At 39.9% G+C, this 25948-nt stretch overlaps 1 protein-coding gene and 1 pseudogene across 7 annotated transcripts in view; both read left to right on the top strand.

Annotated features, from left to right (window-relative positions):
- SLMAP (sarcolemma associated protein) overlaps positions 1-25948 on the top strand; it is a 160493-nt gene that overhangs the window by 114549 nt on the left and 19996 nt on the right. For 3 of the 7 annotated variants that reach the window (XM_072598841.1, XM_072598839.1, XM_072598846.1), the window contains exons 11-14: positions 11572-11631; positions 17028-17108; positions 17423-17482; positions 25593-25715. In XM_072598841.1, the coding sequence (XP_072454942.1) occupies positions 11572-11631; positions 17028-17108; positions 17423-17482; positions 25593-25715 (324 nt within the window). The remainder of the gene's footprint in view (positions 1-11571; positions 11632-17027; positions 17109-17422; positions 17483-25592; positions 25716-25948) is intronic. The other 4 variants (XM_072598844.1, XM_072598843.1, XM_072598842.1 and 1 more) reach the window with 3 other exon arrangements.
- LOC140497656 (actin, cytoplasmic 2-like) lies at positions 6411-7713 on the top strand (annotated as a pseudogene).

Below are 25948 nucleotides of genomic sequence, written 5' to 3'. Positions count from 1 at the left end.
TTTTTTTCTCCAGAAGAAGAATCTTTTTTTTTTTTTTTATTTCAGAAGAAGAATCTTTACTTTCAGACACTAAGCTCTTAAAACAAAGTACAATCTGCTCTCTAAATAGAAGTTACTGGGGTCTATTTGCTTTTAAGCCTTACGTCATCCTTTTAGGGTAATCTATATCCTTGTCACAAGCCTTTATCTGATTTAGACCTTTTAGATTTCATCCATTCCTGATGGTCAGTATGTATACCTTCAAAATAATTTTTAGAAGCTACTTTTTCAGGAAAATATCAAGGATTATCTGGATTTCAGTCTTCATTTTTAAAAAAAAACAAACCTTTTTCCTCCAAAATTCTTTGGCTCACTGATGCATATATGTGAGAGATGGAGCAAACAACAAAGAAAACTGGATGCAACTTCCTACTTCAACTCTTCCTCCCCTTCCCCCTTCCACCCCCCCATTTCCTGACTTAAGATAATCCAGTGTGGAAGTTCATATTTGGTTGTCATTCAGAGAGTGTTTAATCATTCAATAAACAATTTTAAAATTATTTTTATTTAATTAAAATTTTTATTAACAATAATATTTTAAAATTTTGAGTTCTCTCTCTCCCTTCTCCTCGAGAAGGCAAGCAAAATTTAATTTTGATTATATATGTGAGGTCGTACAAAACATTTCCATATTAGCCATATTGCAAAAGGAAACAAAATAAAACAATAAAAATAAAGTTTTAAAAAGGCGTATTTATTTCAAAATGTGTTCAGAGTTCATCAGTTCTCTCTCTGGAGGTGGATAGTATTTTTCATTATGAGACCTTTGGAAATGTCTTGAATCATTGTGTTGATCAGAGTAGCTAAATTATTCACAGTTAATCATCCTTACAATCTTGCTGTTCTGATGTACAGTGTTCTCCTGCTTCAGCTCACTTCACTATGTATGAGTTCATCTAAGTCTTCCCAGGTTTTTTGAAGCCATCCTGCTCATCATTTCTTACAGCACAGTAATGTTCCACCACAATCATATATCACCACTTGTTCAGCCGTTCCTCAATTGATGGGCATCCTCTCCATTTCCAGTTCTTTGTCACCACAAAAAGAGCTGCCAAAAATATTTTTTGTACGAATAGGTCCTTTTCCCTTTTCTTTATTCTCTTTGGGATACCGATCTAGTAGAGGTATTGTTGAGTCAAAGGGTATGCACAGTTTCATAGCACTTGGGGCAGAATTCCAAATTATTCTCCGGAATGCTTTTATGAGTTCACAGCTCTACTATTAGTCTCCCCATTTTTCTTCATACCCTGTAGCATATGTCATCTTCCTTTTCTGTCATGTTAGCCAGTCTGATAGGTGTGAGGTGGTATTTCAAAGTTGTGTTAGTTTGCATTTCTCTAATCAGTAGTGATTTTGAGCTTTTTTTCATACTTCTGTAGATGTTATGACTTCTTCTGAAAATTGCTTCTTTATATCTTTGCCTATTTATCAGCTGGAAAATGGCTCTTATTTTTTTTTTTATCAATTTGGCTCAGTACTTTGCATATTTGATAAGTTAGGCCTTTATCAAAAAAACTTACTATAAAATTTTCCCCCATTTCCTATTTTCCTTCTAATTTTGACTGTATTAATTTTGTTTGAAAGCTTTTTTATTTCATGTAATCAAAATGACCTATTTTGTTTTCCTTAATTCCCGCCATCTCTTATTTGGTCATCCATTTTTCTGTGCTGCCCTAATTTATTTATGATATTACCCTTTATGTCTAAATGATTTATGCATTTTTACTTTACCTTGGTATATAGTGTGAGATGTTGTTCTATGCCTAATTTCTGCCAAACTGTTTTCCAATTTTCCTTGGGGTTTATCAAACACTAATTGAACTACTACTGTGTGTTATAGATTATGTACCTAAACTATTTCTCTGTTTCTTAACCATCACCACAGTGTTTTGATGATTACTGTTTGGTAATATAGTTTGAAATCAGGTACTGCTAGACTGCCTTCCTTTCTTCACAGTTTTTTTCACTGATTCCCTTGATATTCTTGACCTTTCTTTTTTCAGATGAATTTTGTTACTGTTTTTTCTAGCTCTATAAAAGAATTCTTTAGTATTTTGGTTTATATGGTACAGAATAAATAAATTAACTTAGATAGAATTGTCATTTTTATTATATTGGCTCAGCCTCCCCATGAGTGTCTGAAGTTGTTTAGATCTGTCTTTGTGTGAAAAGTGTTTTTGTAATTGTGTTCATATATTCCCTGGGTTTGTCTTGGCAGGTAGACGCCCAAGTATTTTATATTTTCTGCAGTTATTTAAATGGAATTTCTCTATCCGTCTCTTACTACTGGGTTTTGTTGGTAGCATGTAGAAATGCTAATGATTTGTGTGGGTTTATTTTATATCCTACAATTTTGCTAAAGGTATTGCTTTTTAGTTGATTAGGGTTGATTTAGTTGATCTGGAGTTCTCTAAATATACCATCATGTCATCTGCTAAGAGTGATAGTTTTGTTTTCTTTGTTGTCTATTTTTAATTCCTTCAATTTGTTTTTCGTGTCTTTTCGCTATATTTTGCATTTCTAGTACAATATTGAATAATAGTTGTGATGACAGACATTCTTGCTTCACTTCTAGTTTTACTGGGAAGGCCTCAAGATGATCATTATTATAGATAATACTTTTTCTTGGTTTTAGATAGAAAGTACTTATTTAAAAAAAGACTTCATTGATTACTTTGCATTTTAAGTGTTTTTAATAGGAATGACTGTTGTATTTTGTCAGACTTTTTCTGCGCCTATTGATATCATCATGTGGTTTTTGTTGTTATTGTTGTTGACACGGTCATTTATACTGATAGTTTTCTTGGTATAATTCCACCTGGTGATAGTGCATGATTTTTGTGATATATTACTGTTATCTCCTTGCCTCCTTAAATTTTTCGCATTGATACTCATTAAGGAAATTGTTCCATAGTTTTCTTTCTCTGTTTTTGCTTTCCTTGGCTTAGGTATCAAAATAATATTTGTGTCATAAAAAGAATTGTGGTAGGTTTCCTTCTTGACCTATTTTAAAAATTTTCTGTTCCGTATTGAGATTAAGTACTACCTAAATGTTTGGCAGAATTCACTTGTGAGTCCCCCTGGTTCTGGGGATTTTTTTCTTAGGGAGCTCATTGATGGCTTGTTTAATTTCTTTTTCTAAGATAAGGTTATTTGTGTTCTATCTCCTCTTCTGTTAATCTGTGCAGTTTATATTTTTGTAAATATTTATCCATTTCACTTAGATTGTCAGTTTGACTGGCATATAATTGGGTAAAATAACTTCTAGCAGTTTCTTAAATTTCATCTTCGTTGCTGGTGCCTTTTACCCTTTGCATTTTTTTATACTAGTAATTTGATTTTCTTTTTTTAATCAAATTAACTAATGGTTTACTTATTTTCTTGCTTCCTTTCCCCGCCCCCCAACCAACTCCTAGTTCATTAGTTCATTGGCTTTTTTTAAATTTCCAATTTTATCTTCTTTGATTTTTCAGGATTTCCATCTTGGTCTTTAATTGGGGATTTAACATCTTCCTTTATTTCTTTCCTTCTTTCTTTCCTTCCTTCGATTGCATGCCCAGTTCACTGATTTGCTTTTTCTTTCTTATATTGATATACACCCTTAGAGATATAAATTTTTCCCAAAATACTGCTTTGGCTAACAAATTTTAGAATGTTATCTCATTGTTGTCATTTTCTTTAATGAAGCTGTTGTTGCTATGATATGGTTCTTTGACCTACTCATTCTTTGGGATTACACTATTTAGTTTCTAATTACCTTTTAATCTGTGCTTCCATTGCCCTTTATTTAAACTCTGTGTGTGTCTGTTTCAAGTGTGTTTCTTGTAAACAGTATATTGTTAAATTCTGGTTTCTCATCCATTCTGCTGCTTCCATTATATGGATAAATTTATCCCATTCACACTCACAGTTATGATTATTAACTGTATTTCTCTCCATCCTATTTTCTTCTGTTTATTCTTCTCTTTTTTTTAGCCTGTCCCTCCTCTAAAGTCTGTTTGGCTTCTGACCATTGGCCTTGTTTTCTCTGCCCTCCCTTTTGTCACCTCCCCCTTTTCTTTTATCTCCTTCCCTTCCTACTTCCAAGTTGGGTAAGATAGATTTCTCTTACCAATCTAGTGTGTAGATATATTTTTCCTTCTTTGAACCTATTCAAATGTGAGTGAGGTTCAAGCAATACCTCTACCTCCCCCAATTTCCTATTCCACTGTAAAAGCTCTTCCTTGTGTGCCTCTTTTATGTAAGATAATTTTCCTCATTCTTCCTCTCCCTTCCCCCTTCTCTCAGGACATCCCTCATTCTTTCCTATAAGTTTGTTTTTACATCATCCCAACATAATCAACTCACTCCCACACCCTCTTTCTGTGCTGCCAAATAGCATCTGGGCTTGTGTGCAGAGCTACCACAGGCTTCCCTGTAATCTCTTTCTGACAAGTTGTTGGGTTCCTTTACCATTTCTGGCTTGAGAGCTCTCAAAGTTCCTACTGCTTCTGTCTCTGCCACCTTGTCCCATCAACTGCTGTTTCATCCACATGGGCCCTGGGCCAGCCTCCTCCCATGTCACAGATTTCCTTTCCTGACCTCTTGTGTTATCTTGAGCTGGAAGAATGTCTCACACTGATTGACCTTTTGCTGACTCTGCCACTCCAGAATTTGATTTGAAGCATTATTTTAAAGTTGTTTGGAGGGGAATGTTGGGAAAGCTCAGCTGAGAGTGCTTTCTCTCCTTTGCCATCTTGGCTCCATCCCCAAAAGTCATCAGTAAACATTTATAAGCACCTATTATGTGCCAGACACTATGGCTAATATTGGGGATACAAAGTGAACTAAAAGACTGTTCCTGCCCTCAAGGAGCTTATAGTTTAATGGGGGAGACAATAAGCAAACAAATATATAGAAGGCAAGCTATATACAGGGTAAATAGGAAATAATTAGCAGGAGGAAGTCACTGAAATTAAGAGGGGTTGGAAAAGGCTTCCTGCAGAAGGCGGGATTTTAGTTTGAACTTAGAAAAAGCCAGGGAGGTCAGTAGTTGGAGTGGAGTAGACAAATGAATTAAATATTTGCAGAATTCTTAAAGTACAGTTTTTGCCATTGTAAGGTATTTTCTCATATCTTCATATTATTCACATTTTACATACCCAGTTTTATTGTGCAATTAGAAAATATACCTTTAAAATGGAGGTGGATAGAGAAAGCTAACCTTAGAGTCAAGAAGACTTGTGTTCTTATCTCATTTCTGATACATTCTGTCTCTGTGGCCCTGGGCAAATTGCTGAAGCTCTTGGGGGCCCCTGGATGAGACATGTAGCCTTTGAGTGTCTCAGGCAGCTCTCGGGAACTTTGATCTGTCGGACACGTGATGGTCTCCATTTGTGGACGGGTTTTCCTAGACCAGTGAAATCATAGGTCCAAATTCCCCAAGTGCCACTAAATTCAAGCCTTGTGCTAGACTCTGCCTAGAGTGTGCTCTCTGCTAGTTGTAGGTGACATAAACTAAGTAAATACAAGATAATTTGATTAAGAGGAGAACACCTGGGGGCAGAGCCAAGATGGCAAAGTAGAAAGATGCATATACCCTAGCGCTTTCCCTGCAGCCCACAAAATACCTGTAAAAAATGACTCTCAACAAATTCTAGAGCAGCAGAAGCCACAGAATGACAGAGTGAAAGAGATTTCCAGCCAAAGATAACCTGGAAGGCAGACAGGAAAGGTCTATCTCGCCAGACACTGAGTGGAGCAGAGCACAACCCTGGCCGTGTGGCACTGGGAAGAACAGGACCTGATTCCCAGCAGGGAGGGTCCCAGATCCCCCAACCCACAAGCCACAAAGAAAGCTCCAAAGGTCAGTGTGAGAGGGCTTTCCCAGGTGGGAGAGAGGGGAACAGGGTTCCCCCAGCACTGGCCCCAGGTGGTGGCTATGCCACAGCAGCCTGGGTCCATTGCCCAGGCAGTTCAGCTTAAAACTGGCAGAATTGAGCAGCTGATCTGAACCTCAGCCTTGAGCACAGTACTGGGGAAAGGAGGAGCACTAAGGCCCTCCTCTTGACAAAGGATTCAGAAGTCAAGTAACTGCCTGGGAAATGCCCAAAAAAGGAAAAAAAAAAATAAGACTATAGAAGGTTACTTTCTTGGTGAACAGGTGTCTCCTTTCATCCTTTTATATGAGGAAGAACAAGACATACTGTCAGAGGAAGTCAAGGCCTCTGCCACCAGTTCCTCCAAAATGAATATGATATGGACTCAGGCCATAGAAGAGCTTGAAAAGCGTGTCAGCAACCTGCTAAAGGAGAACCAAAAAAATGCTGAGGAAAACAACACCTTTAAAAAGAGGCTAACTTCTCACTCAGTGGTAGTCAGCAGCACTTGTAGGCTACTTTAGATGTACCCCTGGATTTGCCTCCTCCCTTCCCCCAGCTCTAAATTCTCAGACTAGGATGGTGCACAGCCTCAGATTAAACAAAAATGGAAGAAGAAATTGCTGCTCTTTTCATTGACAATGGTTCTGGCATGTGCAAAGCTGGCTTTGCTGGGGATGATGCTCCTCGGGCTGTGTTTCCCCTCCATTGCTGGATGCCCAAGACACCAGGGTGTCATGGTGGGAATGGGGCAGAAGGATAGTTATGTTGGTGATGAGGCTCAGAGCAAGAGAGGTATCTTGACTCTGAAATACCCCATTGAACATGGCATTGTTACCAACTGGGATGACATGGAGAAAATCTGGCGTCATACCTTCTACAATGAGCTTCGTGTAGCTCCTGAGGAACACCCTGTTCTGCTTACAGAAGCTCCCTTAAACCCTAAGGCCAACAGAGAGAAGATGACGCAGATCATGTTTAAGACCTTCAACACCCCAGCCATGTATGTTGCTGTTCAGGCTGTATTGTCTCTGTATGCCTCTGGTCGTCCCACTGATATTGTTATGGACTCTGGTGATGGTGTCACCCACACTGTGCCCATCCATGAGGGTTATGCCCTTCCCCATGCCATCCTTCATCTGGATTTGGCTGGCCATGACCTAACAGACTACCTCATGAAGATACTGACAGAAAGAGGATACCACTTCACTACCACAGGTAAAAGGGAAATTGTTCGTGACATCAAGGAGAAGCTGTGCTACGTTGCCCTGGACTTCAAGCAGGAGATGGCCACTGCTGCTTCCTCCTCTTTACTGGAGAAGAGCTATGAGCTTTCTGATGGCCAGGTGATCACCATTGGCAATGAGAGGTTCAGGTTTCCAGAGGCCCTCTTCCAGCCATCCTTCCTGGGTATGGAATCCTGTGGCATTCATGAAACCACTTTCAATTCTATCATGAAATGTGATGTTGATATCCAAAAGGATCTGTATGCCAACACAGTATTGTCTGGTGGTACTACCATGTACCCTGGTATTGCTGACGGAATGCAGAAAGAAATCACAGTCCTGGCACCTAGCACAATGAAAATTAAGATCATTGCTCCCCCTGAACATAAGTATTCTGTCTGGATTGGTGGCTCAATTCTGGCATCTCTGTCCATCTTCCAGCAGATGTGGATCAGCAAGCAGGAATATGATGGATCTGGCCCATCCATTGTCCATCGCAAATGCTTCTAAATGGACTGCTAGCAGATGCGTAGCATTTGCTGCATGAGTATTCATGAAGTAAAAATTTGCCCTGGCAAATATATACCTCATGTTAGCCTCATGAAACTGGAATAAGCCTTCTTTGAAAAGAAACTTGTCCTTGGGGAAATTTGTATCTGATATTAGACAAATATCAGCACTTTTTAGATTGTTAAACCATTACTGATTTGACCTCGTATTCAAGTTAACAGTTGTTCCCTTGGTGTACATTTTAGCATACCTTGTATATATCTTTGATCTAAACCCTGATACAGGTCACTTCATTTTGACAGGTAAGGCTAAGAGTTAAGTTAAATAGAGAATTGACCTGATAATATGGCAGTACAGTAGCTGGCTGGTTGACGTTCAACAGCTGTACAGTTTAGTTCTATAAAGCATCAGATCTGTACAGGGCATCTAAAGGTCAGATTTCCAGCATCTAAAAGAGCTGACTTGCAGAATTTCTCTCCTAAAGTTGGCAAGAGTTTATTAAATGTGTGTTGCATCTTGCCACCATCCTAGCAGGAATACACATTGAATCCAAACCTTAGGAACCAGTTTTTTTTTCTTAACCCACTGTTTTCCCCCAGTGTCATGGGGCTAAGTTACTCAACCTTGAGTTGCAAAAAAGTTTGCATTTACAACCTGTAAATTTGTGCATCTAGTTAATTTATGTAAGATTTTTGCCCGTTGCCTTAATGTTCTCACCAACAGTAGAATACCAAAATTTGTAAGTCATCCTAAGAGTTGAGAATTGTAATGCCCAGCACGTCATTGTGTAAGGAAAAATAAAAGTGCTGCAAGTAAAAAAAAAAAAAAAGCTAACTCAATTGGAAAAAGAGAGATCCAAAAAGCCAATGAGGAGAAGGAGACTTTAAAAAGCAGAATTAGCCAAATGGAAAAGAAGGCTCAAAAGCTCACTGAGCAAAATAGTTCTTTAAAAAAGAGAATCCAGTTCAGGGAAGCTAATGACTATGAGATAAACTAAGCAGTTAGAAAACAAAACCAAAAGTTTGGAAAAACAGAAGATAATGTGAAACATCTCATTGGAAAAACAACTGACCTGGAAAACAGATCTAGGAGAGACAATTTAAAAATTATGGGACTGCCTGAAAGCCATGATCAAAAAAAGAGCCTAGACATCATCTTCCATGAAATTATCAAGGAAAACTACCCTGAAATTCTAGAACCAGAGGGCAAAATAAATATTGAAAGAATCCACCCATCATCTCCTGAAGGAGACCCAAAAAGAGAAACTCCTAGGAATATTGTGGGCAAATTTCAGAGTTCCCAGGTCAAGGAGAAAATATTGCAAGCAGCTAGAAAGAAACAATTTGAGTATTGTGGAAATACAATCAGGATAACACAGGATCTGGCAGCTTCTACATTTAGGGATCACAGGGTTTGGAGTAGGATATTCCAGAAGTCAAAGGAACTGGAATTAAAACCAAGAATCACCTACCCAGAAAAACCAAGTGTAGTACTTCAAGGGAATAAATGGTCATTCAATGATATAGAGAACTTTCAAGCATTCATGATGAAAAGACCAGAACTGAATAGAAAATCTGACTTTCAAATATGAGAAGCATGAAAAGGTAAACAGGAAGGAGAAATCATAAACGACTTTCTAAAGTTGAACAATTTACATTCCTACATGGAAAGATAATATTTGTAACTCTTGAAACTTTTCTCAGTATTTGGGTAGGATTATACAAATACACACACACACACACACACATACACACACACACACACACACACACACACATAGAGAGTACAGATTGAGTTGAATCAGAAGAGATGATAACCATAAAAAAATAAAATAAAAATTAAGGGGTGAGGGAGGAAAATACTGGGAAGAGAAAGGGAGAAATGGAATGGGGCAGGCTATAACTCATAAAAGAGATAAGAAAAAATCTTGTTCAATGGAGGAGAAAAGGGAGAAGGTGAGAGAGGAAAAATGAAGTTTACCCTCTTCACATATGACTTAAGGAGGGAATAACATACTCACTAAATTTGGTATGAAAATCTATCTTACACTACAGGAAAGTAGGGGAGGAGGGGACAAGTAGGGTGAGGGGGATGAAAGAAGGGAGGGCAAATGGGAGAAGGGAGTAACTAGAAGTAAATACTTTTGGGAAGGGACAAGGTCAAATGAGAGAATAAAAAAGGGGGGGGGACAGGGTAGGATAGAGGGCAATATAGTTAGTATTACACAACATGATTATTATGAAAGTCTTTTGCAAAACTACACATATGTAGCCTGTATTGAATTGCTTGCCTTCTCAGTGGGGATGGGTAGGGAGGGAGGGAGGGAGGGAGAGAAGTTGGAATTCAAAGTATTAGAAATGAATGTTGAGAATAATTATTGCATATGACTGGGAAATAAGAAACAGAAGTAATAAGATATAGAAATTTATCTTGCCCTATAGGAAAAGCAAGAAGATGGGGATAAGGGAAGGGTGGGGTGTGATAGAAGGGAGGGTACATTGAGGGAAGGGGTAATCAGAATGCAAGATGTTATGGGGTGGGGGAGGGGAGAGATGGGGAGAAAAATTGGAACTCAAAATTTTGTGGAAATGAATGTGGAAATCTAAAAATAAATAAATACAATAAAAAAAGGAGAGAGAGAGAAAGCACCTAACAACTAGGGGGATGCTTAAAGCCATTCCTGAGCATGAGCCCTGAAGGAAGCTCAGGATTCTGAGAGGGTCCTCTCAGGAAGAGGAAGGGAAAGCATTTCTGATGATTGGGACAACGTTTGTCTCCAAGGGAGGAGATGGAATTGAAGATTCAGGGATCAGAAGGTATAATAACACACAATGAGTCTTGAAAGTTAGACTAGAGCCAGACTGAGAAACACATAAGTGGCAGGCAGAGAAGCAATCGGGTGTGACTAAAGGTTGTTGAGCAGAGAAGTGACTTGATCACATAGGTGCTTTAGGAAGCTGTGCAAGTCAGCCCTGGAGAAGATGGATTTGAGGAGGCTAATGCAATATCCCAGGTAGAAGTATTGAAAGCCTGAACTAGCATTGTGATAGTGTGAGAGAAGAGAAGGAGGCAATAGAGGAGAAATTCACAAGGCATGGCAACAGATTAGGGGTATGAGAGTTGAGAGGGAGAAGAGTGGTCACATTCAGACTTGACTGAGTGGAGACTGGCATGTATGAAGGGAGGGGTGGTTCTGGACGGATGGGAGAAGATAATTTTGCATATGTTTATTCTTCTTTGAGTAAAATCATAATATTCCTACCATTCTAGATAGGTTCAGAATTTGAAAAGTCATTCCTTCTTCATCTTTCTTTGTCCAGTGCATATGTGTACAAATAAGGCAACTCAAAAACTTGTGGTGAAATAATTTTGGTTATATAAAAAAGAATATGCCTTCTAAGAGAAGCTGATGTGTAAAAATAATGAAGTTATTTCCTTTACAAAAATATAGACAGAAATGTGCTGACTAGAAAGATTCCCTTTATTCCTTTTGACTCTTCCCTCATAAAATCACTACACTTGGGACAGTTATGGCTTTCACTCAGCTCCCTGAGCACAGCTGTATGGAACAAGTGTGACTTATTTAGTCTTAACTTGTTGGCACTGAACTTTCTCACTTAAGAAACCTTTTTTGGCAATATTCTCTCATTAATGTAATGCCTTTAATTTTCATTTTTAAACTCTTTAAAAGCAACTGTGAAAAAAAGGCACAAGAGAATATTTCAGAATGTTTTTACCTTCTGTGTTTTAAACAAAAGTGCGATCGCTTGGTCGTTGTCTAAATGCTCTGCCAGCTGCAAGTTTTTGTTTGAGCTTGGTAATAAGTATGAGTGATGTTCTCAGCTTTAAATTTGGTCATGGAATGTGAACTGCATAGCTGAGGACAGAAAGGCTCGCTCAGTTTGAGCTTGGATGGTAACATTTATTTTCTTTGGCAGACAAGCTCATAGACGAGGGGCATCTAACCAAAGTGGTCGAAGAAACGAAGCTTTCAAAAGGTGAGCTTTTTTGTGTTTTAGTTTTACTTCATTTTTGAGAGCTCCTTGAATAGTAAAATTATTGTATGTATTCTGAAGTTCATGACTGTCTTAACCCATTATTGATTTCAAACAGGTTAGTAAAGTCACAGGAGCCAATGAAAGCATTAAATCATATTCCTGCATCAATTGACATTAGGATAATCTTTCTTTTGAAGTCTAGGTATTTCTTTTTCCATAAAAAATATGTGTGCATACCTTATTAACTAATTGTCTTAAAAGTAATTTATTATATTTACATCAGTCACTAAAGAAAGGTCTAGAATTTTTTTGGTTAACACTCACTATGAGATTTCATCGGCTTTTGTCCAGTTGTCAGTTTCCTCTTCAGATCAGAGCCTTGATTTTTAGCCCATGACTAGAAAGTCCTTGAGCTCTTTGAGCCCAAATCATAATGAAATTAACTGTATTATCTAACAGAAAGGAAATTGTCATAATTTAAGATCATGTTTTTTAAAATGTTACTTTATTTTAAAATATGCTATTGCTGTTTTGGGGGATAAATACCTAAAAGTTGATTTTTATTTCAAATGTGTGGCCTTTTATTTTCTTAACTTTTATAAGCAAGCAATGCCATATTTGGGAGAAGAATGCATATGGCCCTCATACCTAGCATCATGCTGGCATACAAGGCTTGGGTTTCAGAATAGTGAACTATTTTTAGCATATATGGTAATTTATTTCCTCTTGATGGGTAATGAGAACAGATTTTAAAATAGCTTTTACTTCATCTTCTTAAAAGCTATTGAAATTAAGTTTTTTGAAAGCCTGACACTTTAAAGGGAAGGACAAACCTTATTAAGTCTTCAGGAAAAAAATCCTGCTGCTTAATGTTTTGGGGTGACAGTTGCATGGAGTGGCTTGATTGGGAGTAGGCTCATTACTGAAAACAGCACAGCTTTAAGAATAAAGGCTTATCAAAAACTTGTAAAAATTCTTACCAGTGTTCACTTTGACTAACATGGTTCAATAGCATGCACAGGTGAATGTAATAGAAAGTAAATCTGAAAACCCAAAGTCCAGTGTTAGTGGGCTAGAAGCTCATCCTGGTGACCCTGTTATGTCTAATTTTCTTATAGACCTTGAACTTGGACGTTTGTGCTAATCTGCATGTTTGACTTGGCATTTTGGGCATTCCTTTCTAGTTTAAAAGAATTTGAGTGTATATACAAAAGTCTAGCTAAGTCAACAGGTATTTATTAAATGCTGACTATATAGCAGGCACTGTGTTAAGCACTGGGGATACAAAAAAAATAAAGACAAAAACAGTCCCTGCTCCAACAGAGCTCATAGGCTAATGGGGGAAACATTGTTCTACTGAAAAGTTACCCCCAAATTTCACTTTTTTTTTTACAAGAAAGTTCACCTCCTGCAGAGTGTCAGAAGCCCACACTGATCGCAGGTGCCCACCTGTACTTTGCAGATTCTTTTACTCTCCAGAGTAATGAGTCTCACAATATGACAAGCGAACACATAGCCAAGATTTCAGATTGCTTTTGTTCTCACCATGACCAGTGCAGTCAGTTTAATTAAGCACACTTTTATTATTAACAAGTCACAAAGTCTTGGAGCTTATGAATGATTATTTTTCTTCCCATCCCTGTGATTCTAAGACCCTGGCTTTCACTGTACACACCCTGTTATTCTGACTTTAAAACCCTTCCCCTACTGGCCACTTCCTTACTCCTGTTGCCTTCAACCTTCTCACATTTCCATTCCAGATTTACCCAGTCCCTTCCACTGTGCACCCTGGAATGGCTATTCTGTAGCCACAACAAACTTGTTTTCATCCTAAATTTTCTCCTTTTCTACTCCCTTCATCTCTTGGATCTCATTGCAGCTGCCTCCTGATGACAAGGCATCCCTGGCCACCCTTTCCTGCACTGGCTATACTCATATCCCTTGAGTCAGTAGCCATAAGAGGAGAATCATGCTCCTTGCTCCCCAGTGCTACTATCACTTGGTAGCCTTTCTTTCTTTGAAGTTCATTCGTTCCAGCCTGATAACTCAATCAATTACCTACTGCCTAACATGACATTCTCTTTCCTTTCTCAATGAATCCATTGTCTGATTCACTGTCTTTCTACCCCAATTCTTGTCCTCATATTGGGAGATTTCAACACAGGTGCTACTTTGCCCTTATGAACTCTCTCAGTCTACTCAGATTCCATGACCTGCATGTTCATTCTTTCCCAGCTGCACACAAAGATGGACATCTCTTGGCATCAGTCACAAATGTTCCACTTTCATGTTTGTGAACTCCCAAATCCCATCATTTGACCATATTATTTTTACATTCCATAGTTTTTCTTGCCTTAAAATGCCTCCTCACTATCCCCTCAAGTGTCTCCCAGGCCTTCACCCCTGCAGTACTGTGCACTCCTCCTTTCTTGACTTAAAGCCTTGGTGAACCAGTTCCTTCCACACTCAGTCCCTTGCCATCTTCTCCTCCTGCCACTCCTACTTTGCCAAACCCAGTCTTGGGTTACTCCTCCACCGGCTGCCTACACCATTGCTGCATCTTTCTCTGTGTCAGGTCTCTCCCTGCTCCTGCCCATCCTTCATTCAGTCACCAGAGGCATCTTCCTAAAGCCCACCCCACATCATATTGCCTTTCTGCTTGGTAGACTCTGGGGGCTCCCTCTTACTGCCAGATTCAAATAAATGACCCTCGGGTTGGCATTAGAAGCACTTTGTAACTTGCTGCCATCCCATCTTTCTAGTCTTAGTGCACTCACTTCTTCTCCATATATTCTGTGATGCTTTGACCCCTGCTTCCTCACTGTTCCTCTGACACAGCTCTCCCTCTCTCATCTCCGTGCCTTTTCACTGGTTGGTCCTCCTCACCTCGAGCTGCTGATTTCCCTGGCTTCCTTTGCAGTTTAGCTGCTCCTGGTACTGCCCTAATTATGGTCCCTTCTGGGTGTGATTACTTGCCATTTTCATTGTCTGTGTCCTGTATATGCTTAGCTGTTTGCATGGTGTCCCTGCGTCCACTAAATTACAAGCCCTTTGATGGAAGAGACCTTATTTTTGTGTTTTGTCTTATCCCCTTTTCCTGGCCCAGTGCCTTTTAGGCAACATTAATCCCAGGACTGACGGAAGGCCATCATTATATGCCTCCTACAATATCTTGCATGTAATAAGTACTTAGAAAGAAATGTTAATTGAGTTGAATTTGGTGACTTAAGCCTGACCTTCCACGCAAATTGGCTCTTTTTATCTTCATACATTTTACAGATGCCTTTTGTCTTTACCTCACAGTCATTCCTGTTTTACTCATTGATCTCTCATTTGTGGCAAAAAAAGAAGAAAAAGTTAAAAAATGAAACACAAAACAGGGCCCACGCTTAATGCTGTCCACTCTGCCCTTGTAGTCCTCTGGTGACAAGGTGCGCTTCATTATTGTGTTCTCTAAGACTCCAGTTCAGATGCTCTTACTCATCTTTTTATAATATTGTCGTCATCGTGTATCTCTATATTTGACCTTTGTGACCCCGTGCCCCAACACTGTAATGCTTTATATCTAACTAGGATCATTGATCTAAAAGTATGGACCAGTTAGTCACTTTTCTTACCTAATTCTTCATTTAAATCCAGAGTAGTTTATGTGCCTGAATTCCCATAGCCCTCCGACATCAAACGTCTCTTGTCTTTTGTCATCATTGTCAGTTTGCACAGAATGAGGTGAAACCTCCACATTTAATTTATTTTATTATTAGTGATTTGGAGCATGTTTTCCTGTTGGTCACTAAGCAGGTTTTTAACCCCTTTGTTCCAGGGATACAGATGTGACATAAGTGAAACATCTGTGTTTCCAAGGATACATACAATTGGAGGAAACAGCATACATTTTTATTAGTATATGCAGAATAAATGCACAATAAAGAGGGAGCTCACTCCATGTTGCGAGGGTCTGAGAAGGCTTGGTGTAGAAGATCAAGCTGTGTTGTAAAGGGAGAGAGGTAGTGGTAAGGCAGAGAGAGGCAGAGAGATGGAAAGTGGAGGAGCGTCCCTCTGAGAGGAAGAAAGAGAAGACCAGTTTGGCCACACCATGTGGTAGAGGGAGTATAAAGTAGCGTGTAGCAGGACTGAAGAATGGGTTGGGTTCAAAACCTTATTTTATTCTCATGATACCTCTGGAAAGTAGGTGCTCTTATTGGGCCCATTGAGACTGAGAGAGTAAGGAAGACTTATCCAGGGTTGCACAATCAATAAGTATCTGAGGAAGGATTTCAGCTCCAGTCTTCCTGGCTCCAGGTCCACCTAACATTCTAAGAGAAAGAGGTGTCCCATTCGAAATAACAAAATGCATAAAATATCTGGGATTCAGTTTGTGCAGCATACTCACTACCTGTATAGATTAAACGTATAAAATTATCCTTAAATAAACCTCTTCAAATGACTGGAGATCTGGTCAGTCGTTTTACCTAAACTGTGCCATTGTTAATTGAGAGATTTCAGTTAAGACATTATCTCATTCAAAATCTGCCCACCCATGAAGGTAAATCTTTATAAAACAAAGTATTTAAAACAAAATTCATTGCCAGTAACCTTTGCAAAACTGCTCAGCCCTCGTTAGTGAAGCTTTTATTTTTTTCTCTCTAAAGGATGTAAACTGGGATAGAAGGCATCTCTGCTACATAAATGTCTTTCTTTTACTTGACTGAATCAGTCAGAATAGTCCTTGGAAAATTGAAGTTTGGGAGTCATTTTTGTTTCCTAATATTTTTTAGAACTTTCACTTGAGAAACTCCATAGAACAACCCCCAGCCCGGATAGAGAATTCCTAGTCGTGACTTTCACATGACTAAGTTTATACAGTTACTATCTCCTTTTATGAGCTTCTGCTGAGAAAATGAATTACAGTGATGCTCTCCTTAAAACTTTTTTTTTAAATACTGCTAACTTATGAAGTTCTAAACCAAGTTGACTTTAAAAGGAAAGTGTTCTGAACTTCAGTTTTCGTTTCTTCCAGTTTGTAAATAAACATATTTTCAGCCTGCTGGCTTTTGCTTTTGATTTATTAGAGTCAGGGCTTTTCATCCATGTTGTTCCGCAAATTTGGTTCTTTTGTTGTGGTGGTTTTCTGACTACTTTAGCAAAGTGAATTTTACATGGCATTTCACTTGGCAGGGATACAGCTCTGAGCACAAGTCTCAGTTCTGTGGGCCACGCTAATGTTTAATATTAGCAGTGACATTCCATTTTGGAACAGGGCTGTGAAAGAAGGAGAGCTAGCAGGCTCTGCTGATTTAATGAGCTCTGTAGGTAGCAGGAGACTTGGAGGACTGTTGATATAAAATAAGTTGTGCCTCCATTTTTCTTTTTTCTCCCCATCTTTTTTTTTCTGGCAGAGAATCAAGCAAAAGAAAAGGAGTCTGATTTGTCAGATACTCTTAGCCCAAGTAAGGAAAAGAGCAGCGACGACACCACAGGTAAGTGTTGATGTGGTGTGTGCAAATGTGTCTCTTCATTAAGGACTTTTAAGGTTACATAATATATGTCAGGATAATCGACATTTGTTTCATGTTAAAGCTGTAGAGTTCCATGAAAAGTATCATAATTTATAGAAATAAGTCATTCCTGTGTAAATTGAGATATTTCCAGCCAGTTGGTTTGAACTCTTTAAAAAAGAGTATGTGTACACATATTGCTTATTAGTTATTCTGTCTGGATTATTTATTTTAATAGTGTTAGGTTGGCTTCTGTTGATCTGAATGCTGTTATTAACAGTCATTTTCTTCCACAGACGCCCAAATGGATGACCAAGATCTAAATGAACCTCTTGCTAAAGTCTCTCTACTAAAAGGTAGTTTGAATTTTTTCCCTAGCATTTTAAAATATGGCTTTAGACGATTCACTGTACAAACAAGATAGGCTAAGTTTTTGTGTTAGTTTGTAAATATTTGTCAAAACATTATAATAAGGTTAGGCAAAATAGTGAGGGCTATGATTGAAAATAGCATCTCAGTTCCATGTCTAAAATTTATTATTTAATTGCCAGATGGTATACTTGGGAACCAACAGTGAAAACAGGGAGAAGAGAAAGGCAGTTCAATAGCTCTGCTTCCTCACAGGCACATGCTGGTGCTTACGCTCTGCTTTTGTTAGAAATCCCAGACCTTTGGAGCCTCTGCTCCACAAAGCCTCGGGTTTCAGACTCTGTTAGTAGAGGGTAAAACCATGGCTCAACCCCACCTTCTCCCCCACCTCAACAACAGCAACAACCACCACAACCAGTACCCATCTCTTTAGGCTCTTAGAGCATCTCTCCTCCAACAAGGTGTCTCTGTTGTGGGGGGTTACTGCAGTTCTCTGTTTGATTCCTCTCCTGTCTGAAAAAAAACGCTGCTGTATATTGTCTGCTTGTCCTAGAATTGATTGGATATGGCGTATAAAGTTTGCTTTTGGATGTTATTCTAGATAGTATATTCAAAAATGACTTTTTATTTACTTAAGAGTATTGCTGCATTTCACATTCTCCGTAAGTTCCTGCTTCTTGTATATTTTGGAGAAAGAACTTGGAGCACTTGTCATTAGCTGATCTCCTTCTGTTGTAGTCTCACATAAGATCTTTTCTTTTTTTTTTTCCCAAAAGAGGAATAAAAATACCTTTTAGTACCTTGAGAGCCAGTGGGAGCTAAAGGGTGACTAAGAATGTGCCAATCATTGGTGGACCTAAGGCATAGGCAGCCTGAAGAGCAAGAATAAAGAAAGGGAAAAGGAAAAGGATGTAGAAGAGTGAGTAAGGAAGGGAGACCACTGGGAATGGCCTTACTTAACTACCTGGGGGAAAGCCCTGGAGCAGTTTCCTCGTACCTCTTTTCAACCTAGCTTAAAACCTGGTTAGAGCGAAAGGAAAGCCTAAGCCTTTGTGTAGAACTGTCATCCTGTGCTTATGACACATCGTCTTTGAAAGCCTTTTGTAGCTTGATTTTTTGCAACCCTCGTTTGAGTTAGTTGTTGACTGGTTGTAAAGAAAAATGGCAAAATTAGAAGCAGATGTATGCTGGGAAATGCCTGCCCCTGGAAGTGATCACTATAGCTGTGATCCATAGCAGGGGGGTTTGGGTTTTGTTTTTTTGTTTTTTTTCTTAATCAGCTGTTTTTCATTTTTGTTAAGCTACGTAAATTGTAGACAATTATGTATTTGCTTTTTTTTTTTTAGGAGTACTTGTTAAGTTTTGGACATGTAAAAGATTGATTGTACTTTGTAGCTTGTTTCGTAATTAGCTTCAGTAGCTGGCAGCATTTTTCTCTTAAGGTAAAAAAATTAATTAGGCCAAAATATTAGCTTTCAGAGATTGTAGATGTAGAAAGGAGTTATGTTGATATGGTTTCTTTTGTGCCTTTCTCCATGGACTCATATCTAGTTTTTTTCCTTTTTTTATGAACACCCAAATGTTTTGTTTTATTGCTATAATTTTGGTGATTAAAAAAGGTTTTAAAGTTAATAAATATGTCCTCCCAGGTGGCAATAAAATACAGCAATCATTTTTTTCCCAGTTTGGATCCATTTTCACTTCAGTGAGACCTATGAAAAAGGAAAAAAAGAGAAAAATTGAAATATAACCATGAACTTTGCCGTGAGAAGATAAATTTTTGTCACTAATGTGCCTCACCTCATTGGGTTCAGTGTTCGAATCCAGTGCCTTCCTGAAAAAGCTTTACTACAGCATCCATGGTTTGTTAGAACGCTGTAAATGGTAGCTATTAGACAGTATTGGTGGTGGAAATGTAGGTGTTTGTGATGGCATTGGCCTCTTGGTGAAGCTTGTGAATCCTAATGATAGTACATCTCTATCCATCTTTCTCATCTAGGGGGTGTTTCTCCCATACCCCCTGACCCCAGTGAGCATATGTCCTCTTCCCAGTAATATCTCTACCTTTAAGGCATATTCTAACTGTTGTTTATATTCCGTGGTCCACCTCTATCACAGGCATCTGCCAGTCTCTGTCATCTTCCCTCATATTTCTCCTCTTCGTATATTTTGTTTTCTATTTTCAATTATTTGATTTTATTCAGATACTTATTGTTGTCTTATAATCATTGATTTCTGTTTGTTTGGTTCTCATTTTCAAGTTCATTACTTGAGTAAAGTTTTCTACTTTCTCTTCTAAGTTACTTTTTCTTCTTCCATCTCTTTCCTCCAGAGCTTTTATTCTACTTTTTACCTCTTAAAATCTTTGAGGTTCAGAACACAGAATCCTGAGGGCCCATACATCTCAGGACGTAGTGCCAGAGACCTTGGAGGGCTTGAGTGCCTGGACTGTACCATTCTGACCACCCCCACACCAGACTGCTTGCTGCCATTCTCCTGGGCTTCCAACAATCTCCCTGGGGTGGGACGAAGAGACTTTCTGGCATCTTGGGACTTTTCCAGGGTCAAGGGACCTCTCTTCTTGCTGTCTTTGTAGTCTACACAGGTCTCTGGTCTCTTTGGAAAACTTCAGTTTGTTTGCCTACAGCATTATTTCCTTTGCTATTGCCCAAAGGTTTCTGGCTGACCCCTGACACAATTCTAAGGACTGAAGAAGCCCTTGACTGTAGCTTCTCACTGAAATTATTTGATCATTATTCAGTCTGTTGCAAATTTCAGGTTTTTGCTCAGGCAGCTGTCTTGGACAGAAGTCTCTCTCTCCATTCTCAAGAAGTTAAGTCCCTGGCTCAAAGTATTCTTTGGGACTCCTCTACGTGTATGTGTCAATATCCTTGAGATCACCCCACTTTCCAAGTGTTCTTGAACATCTCCATTTCACCCCAGCCTCTTATAGGGATCTCATAGTCACCCATAACTTTGTAGCCTCTGTGAACTCTGGACTCACTCTTTCATATTTACTGACATGTGGCTGTGGGTGCTGCCCAGTGCAAGATACTCACTCTGTGTTCTCTCTCTTCGCTGTGTCCTCTAGTCTCTCTATCCCCTCTCTTCTGGCTTCTCGGGCTTCATTTCATGGTCTTCCTTCGTGATTGTTCAGTGCAATTAGGCGCTGTCCTTCAACCGTGAAATGCCTTGGCCCCTTTGCTGAACACACGGACGGTCTTGCCAAACCCAAGCCTGGCCTCTTGCCCCTTTGCTTCTTTTCTAATGGAGCCAGACATTGCTGGGGCAAGTCCCATCACCAGATCTGCAACCTCCTTATAGTGGACACTACCACGAGGAATGCCTGCAGGTCCCAGGCTTTTAATAGTGTACCTTTGGGGCAGTGCCACAAGTTTCGGGAGGAATGATCTCCTAGTTTGCTGACCCCTTTTTACATTTCTCAAGTATCGCTTCTCTTGGTAGATTAAAAGATACAAAGCATTATCTCTGTGTGAACCTTTAAGCAGGGTCTGTAATTCTCAGTTTAAATGGTGGGATGAGGCCGAAAAGGCCTATAATATCCAATTTGTTACATTCACAAAAGAGAGAATCAGTTTTTCTCGTGTTATAATGTCTTACTTTTCAAAGTGTAACCTCAGTTCTGTGAATGATTCTTGTCTTGACTGAACATAGAACGCCTTGAGAAAGGCAACTTTGCCATGTTTATCTTCGTACTTACTTTGACTATATTTATAATACTATTTTTAATTTTCTCATGTAGATGCGTATAAAATAGAGTGTTGCAAGGCAGAATTTCTAGCATAGTGCCTTACACATGATAGATGCTTAAAAAGTATTTGTTGTTGGATTGAACTGACCGCAACCAGCTCAACTCTGTGTTACTTAAAACAGATACAGAATGTGATCTCATAGGCCTTTTTACCTTTGTGTGGTTGGTCACTTATTTTTCAGTTGTGTCCAACTCTTTGTGACCCCATTTGGGGTTTTCTTGTCAGAAATACTGGAGTCGTTGGCCATTTCCTCTCTAGCTTATTTTGGAGATAAGGAAATTGAGGCCAAGTTAAGTTAAGGGTCACACAGCTGGTTAACTGTCTGAGGCTGGATTTGAATGTACGAAGATGAGTTTTCCTTACACAGGGCCCAGCACTCTATCTATCCACCCCATTGCCTTTTTACATTTAAACAAGAGTGCAGCTGACCCTTAGTTATGAGTTGTAAGCAGTCCAAGCTCTGTCCAGTCGCTTCCTAGAGGTGTGCCATCGATCTTATTATGAGTGAGTCAGTGACAACGTGATTGCTGTCATTTACCGTCAATACTAGAAGAGCATGACCCGTATTTATGGACATGTGCGTAAAAATGAAATGGACTTGGTCCGCTCTGCACGAATTACTTTTACTGTTAATTTTATCTTTAACCGGCCTTTGGTCAAAGTATTTGCCTTGCCCTTTCAGTGCCCAAACTGGGGCCCTGTGAGCCCTGTGTGGTGGGCACACTAATGAGACATTCTCCCACGTAACTTGTCCAACCCTAGTAGTGTGTACAGATGGCAGCGTTTCGCCTCTTGTTGTGCCAGCATTTGTTGGTTTGCGTAGCCTTTTGTGTTGGCTGTATTCATTAAATTATTGTGTACATGTCTTGTTCAGGGAATTCCGTCTTTGATGTCTTTGGGCTTCTAGCATATGGTAAACATCACCTGGTAATTTGTTCCAAATACAACTCTGGTGTGTTTGGAAAGTCTTGCACTGAGTGACTCAAGTAAACTAAAGGAGAACGCGTGTTTCCATGACTCCGTTTGCGAATGCTTGAGATGGGCCTGCTGTTGTCAGCCTGGAAGTGAAGTGGAGCAAAGCTTTTACTGTCTAGGTGAGGAGAGTGTACTGGGAGTTGTGGGGTATTTAGGCACTTCCTGGCAATACTGAAGGATGTGAAAAATGGGTCAGATTCATTAGAGGAAGTTTCATAGAGGAGATGAGACTCCCAAGAGGGCTTGGATTTAAGTCAGTAGAGGCAGGCCTTGCATAGAGGTGAAAAGGATCAGCAGAGAGATAGGAATGAGTCTGACCTTAAGATAATAAAGAGATAGTGTAGGTCTGTGCTTACGGCTGCCAGTTCTTAGGAGAGATCATTATAGCTGGCCTCGACTAGAGATAGCGCTTGAACTCAAGACTCACTCCTGACTCTGGTTCCCAATGTCTTTCTTCTAGACTATATTCCTTGTTATAGGTTCTTAAGCAATAGAATGAAATGAATAAAGGGTGCTTTAGGAAGCCCCTTTGTCCAGAATCATTTTGAAAGACAGATTGGAGGTGGGAGCTGAGATTGGTTCGAGGAGCTCGTGTCCAAGTATCAAGGGCTCAGGCTCCAGCCTCCTACGATTGTGGAAATGGAAATGGTAAGGAAAAGACCTGAGAGATTTCATAGGAATAGTCAGGATGACACTGAGTTGAGGATGATGGGCAGTCAAGTCAAAGTTGTCATCATACCTGGCCTGGGAAGCTAGGAGATGGGTGTGAGTATAGGGGAGTCATGAACTTGGGAGACTGAGCTTCAGCACGAGATTGAGCCTTGTCTTTACCGTTTATTAGACGTGCGATTTGCCTGGTCCTTTGTGTCCCTCCCCGTGAAACGAGACCCTTTGCAGCTCCCACACCCTGTGGCTTGGGAAAGCGTCAATAGGAAGGAAGATTTGAACTCCAGTATATTGTACTTCATCACAATGGTGTGATGTGATATGTGTTGTCAGCTTATGGAAAATCACTTTGGTGCTATTTATGACCGAAGCCGTGTGGCAAGCATCATAACTCTGAGGTCCTCTTAGTCTGCCTCTCCTGGCAACAGTTTGTCCTTTTCTTTTTCTTTAGGAGTTCTCTCCCTGGCTCAGCCTTCCTCTTCTAGAGGTGCAGACTATAGGACTCAGTCATTCATTGGAGGGGAGATTGAAGAATAAAAAATGAACCTCAAAGTTTCTGGCAGCAGAGACCAGATGAATGACGTCACTTTGGACAGAGAAGGGGAGTCACTGGGTTTGGACAAAAGGTTGTTTGAGATGTAGCGATGTTAGGATACATTTAAAAAGTGTTTAGTGTTTGTAAGCATTTGTTGTTAACTTCTCCATTGTGGTATCAATGGGGGTCCAGGTTCTTGCAGGGCCTGTTATTAGAGAGAGGCAGGCTCATCAATAAACTTTTGTGGAGTGTTGGAGGGGCTTGGAGATACATCAGTGGGAAAAATGTCTCTGCTGATGACCAACATGATGTTCCATTATTGAGGAGGGAGTTTCCAGTATTGCTAAGGGAGCTGATTACTGGGCCTGTGTTCTCTGACTTGTAAAGCTTCTGGTTCCTTGTATTGTGATAGTTGGAAGAAACTTTTATTCCAGAATATGCCGTCACAGATAGAAAATGTTGTGACTTGAAGCAGCTTGTGAAGGGGGTGGTTTCCAGAGCTGCTGACTAATCCTTTCTTTGGTGTCCATGTCGCTGAGGAAGCATTCTGTCAGCTTCATCATCTGTCTGGTGCTTCTGTGCTACTCTGCTCTAGTCCTTGTTCCTATGTGTTTTTAATTCTGAGAATTATAGGTTTAAAACTTGGAGGAACCTTAGAGTCCATCTGCTCCAAGCTCTTGTGTAACAGAAAAGTGCATCGTCCTTGTAGGTGTTACTGAGAACCACCAGACATTCCCTTTTAGGTCTTGTTGCTTACTCAGCATGTTGCACCAAGTAACCTACTTCTCATCTGACTACTTTTTTTTAAATTTCAAATTTTAAATGATGACTACTTAGCCACTCACCTAATTCAGTGAAAAAAAAATCCATTTTGATCTATCAGGAAGCCTTGAATTCAAGTTCCACCTCCAGCATCAACTTTGCTGTGTGACCCTGGGCAAGTCTCCTGACCTCCTAGTGCCCTGCACAACTTTCCCAGTCTGCATTGCAGGGAGGTGCTGGCCTGCACTGGCAGAAGGAAGCTCTCCCCAAGGGAAATTCCTCTTCCTGGTGATATCACAGGTCTTGTCCTGGCCCCCTGGCCAACAATCGTGTCCACAGCTTCCAACTGGAATCTTGGAGGGCCATCATTCCCATTCTCCTGTCTTCCAGATAAGGAAAGTGAGGCTCAGGGAGTAAGGGCAGAGCCAGAATTTGAACCAGACCTTTCAAGTCTGGGATTTGGTTCGCTCCATGCTGGTGCCTCCCTGGCACTTACGGGCTGTTTTCTTGTTTGATTTTTCTTCCTCTCTCAGTAATGGCACAGAATGGTTAGGATGTACAAACATTATAGATGAGTAGAGTTTGCAGATAAAACTATTTCATGACTCAAAATTTTCTAAAAATGTATTACCTAGTTTAAGAAATCCATTCAGGTAGCTGGGTGGCTCAGTGGATTGAGTACTGGACTTGAAGAAATTGGGAAAGATCTGAGTTCCAATCCAGCCTTAGACACTGACTTGTGACTTAAATTATTATTTTTGTGGTTGTTGTTATTGACTTTTTCCCTTTTGCCACAATCACATAGAGACATTCATTCTTTTCTGCCGTGCTGCAGTGATCTTTTTAGGAGTTTCTGAGATACCTAAGACTGCTTAGCCTTCTTCCTGTTTTACACAGCTGCTTCTTCGCTGCCCATTGGACTTGCCCCCCACCTCTGCTGCCACTCTGCCAGCCCCCATGTTCTGGCAGGCATTTTTTTCCTTCTCACACTCTATTTTTCTGATGCTTTGACATTGATGGTGCTTGACACAGACAGCCAGAACTAGCGCAAAATTGCTATCCCCACCCTCTTTTTTTTTTTTTAACCAATCGCATTTCATTGTCTAGAATCTTCTGCACTTGCTGCTCTTTTTAGGGTTCAGAGTGCTAGACGTATAATAGCTAGATAATGAAGATGTTACTGTATTTTGCTGCTGTGCTATGCCCTGATATACCTAACGGTATAAAAAAGAATGCACTGATAATTGACTTTTAACTTACAATGAACTCATTGTGAAGACACACTTCAGCTAACTGCACGCCTAGCAGGAAAGAGGCTGCTTCTCATTAGGAGTAGAGGTGAATGTGTTGTGCTAACTTTGGCTTTAAACCCCGTGTTTTTATCAGATGAATTGCAGGGGGCCCAGTCTGAAACTGAGACAAAGCAAGACATTGAGCATCTTCACAAGGAGTTGATTGAAGCTCAGGAGCTAGCTAGAGCGAGTAAACAAAAATGCTCTGAACTTCAAGGTGAGACCGAGATCAATTTGCCTCCTCAGTGGCCGTGTTAATGATGACATGATGAACGAAGGAAAGAGAGAGTAGAGCACCTTCTGTTTTAGCTAGTTAAGCCTTGGTCCAGGACCTGGTGTAAGTTACTGTAGCCAGCTTTCTAGGCCACATCTGGGAGAGAAAGTGGGCGCTCCCTGTGATTCCTTTTGTCTAAGTGAGCTTCCAAGTGATGGAAAACTCTTAAAGTCTTC

This window comes from Notamacropus eugenii, chromosome 3 (assembly GCF_028372415.1).
Source record: "Notamacropus eugenii isolate mMacEug1 chromosome 3, mMacEug1.pri_v2, whole genome shotgun sequence".
Taxonomy (NCBI): Eukaryota; Metazoa; Chordata; class Mammalia; order Diprotodontia; family Macropodidae; genus Notamacropus; species Notamacropus eugenii.
This window is presented reverse-complemented; position numbering and strand designations above follow the sequence as displayed.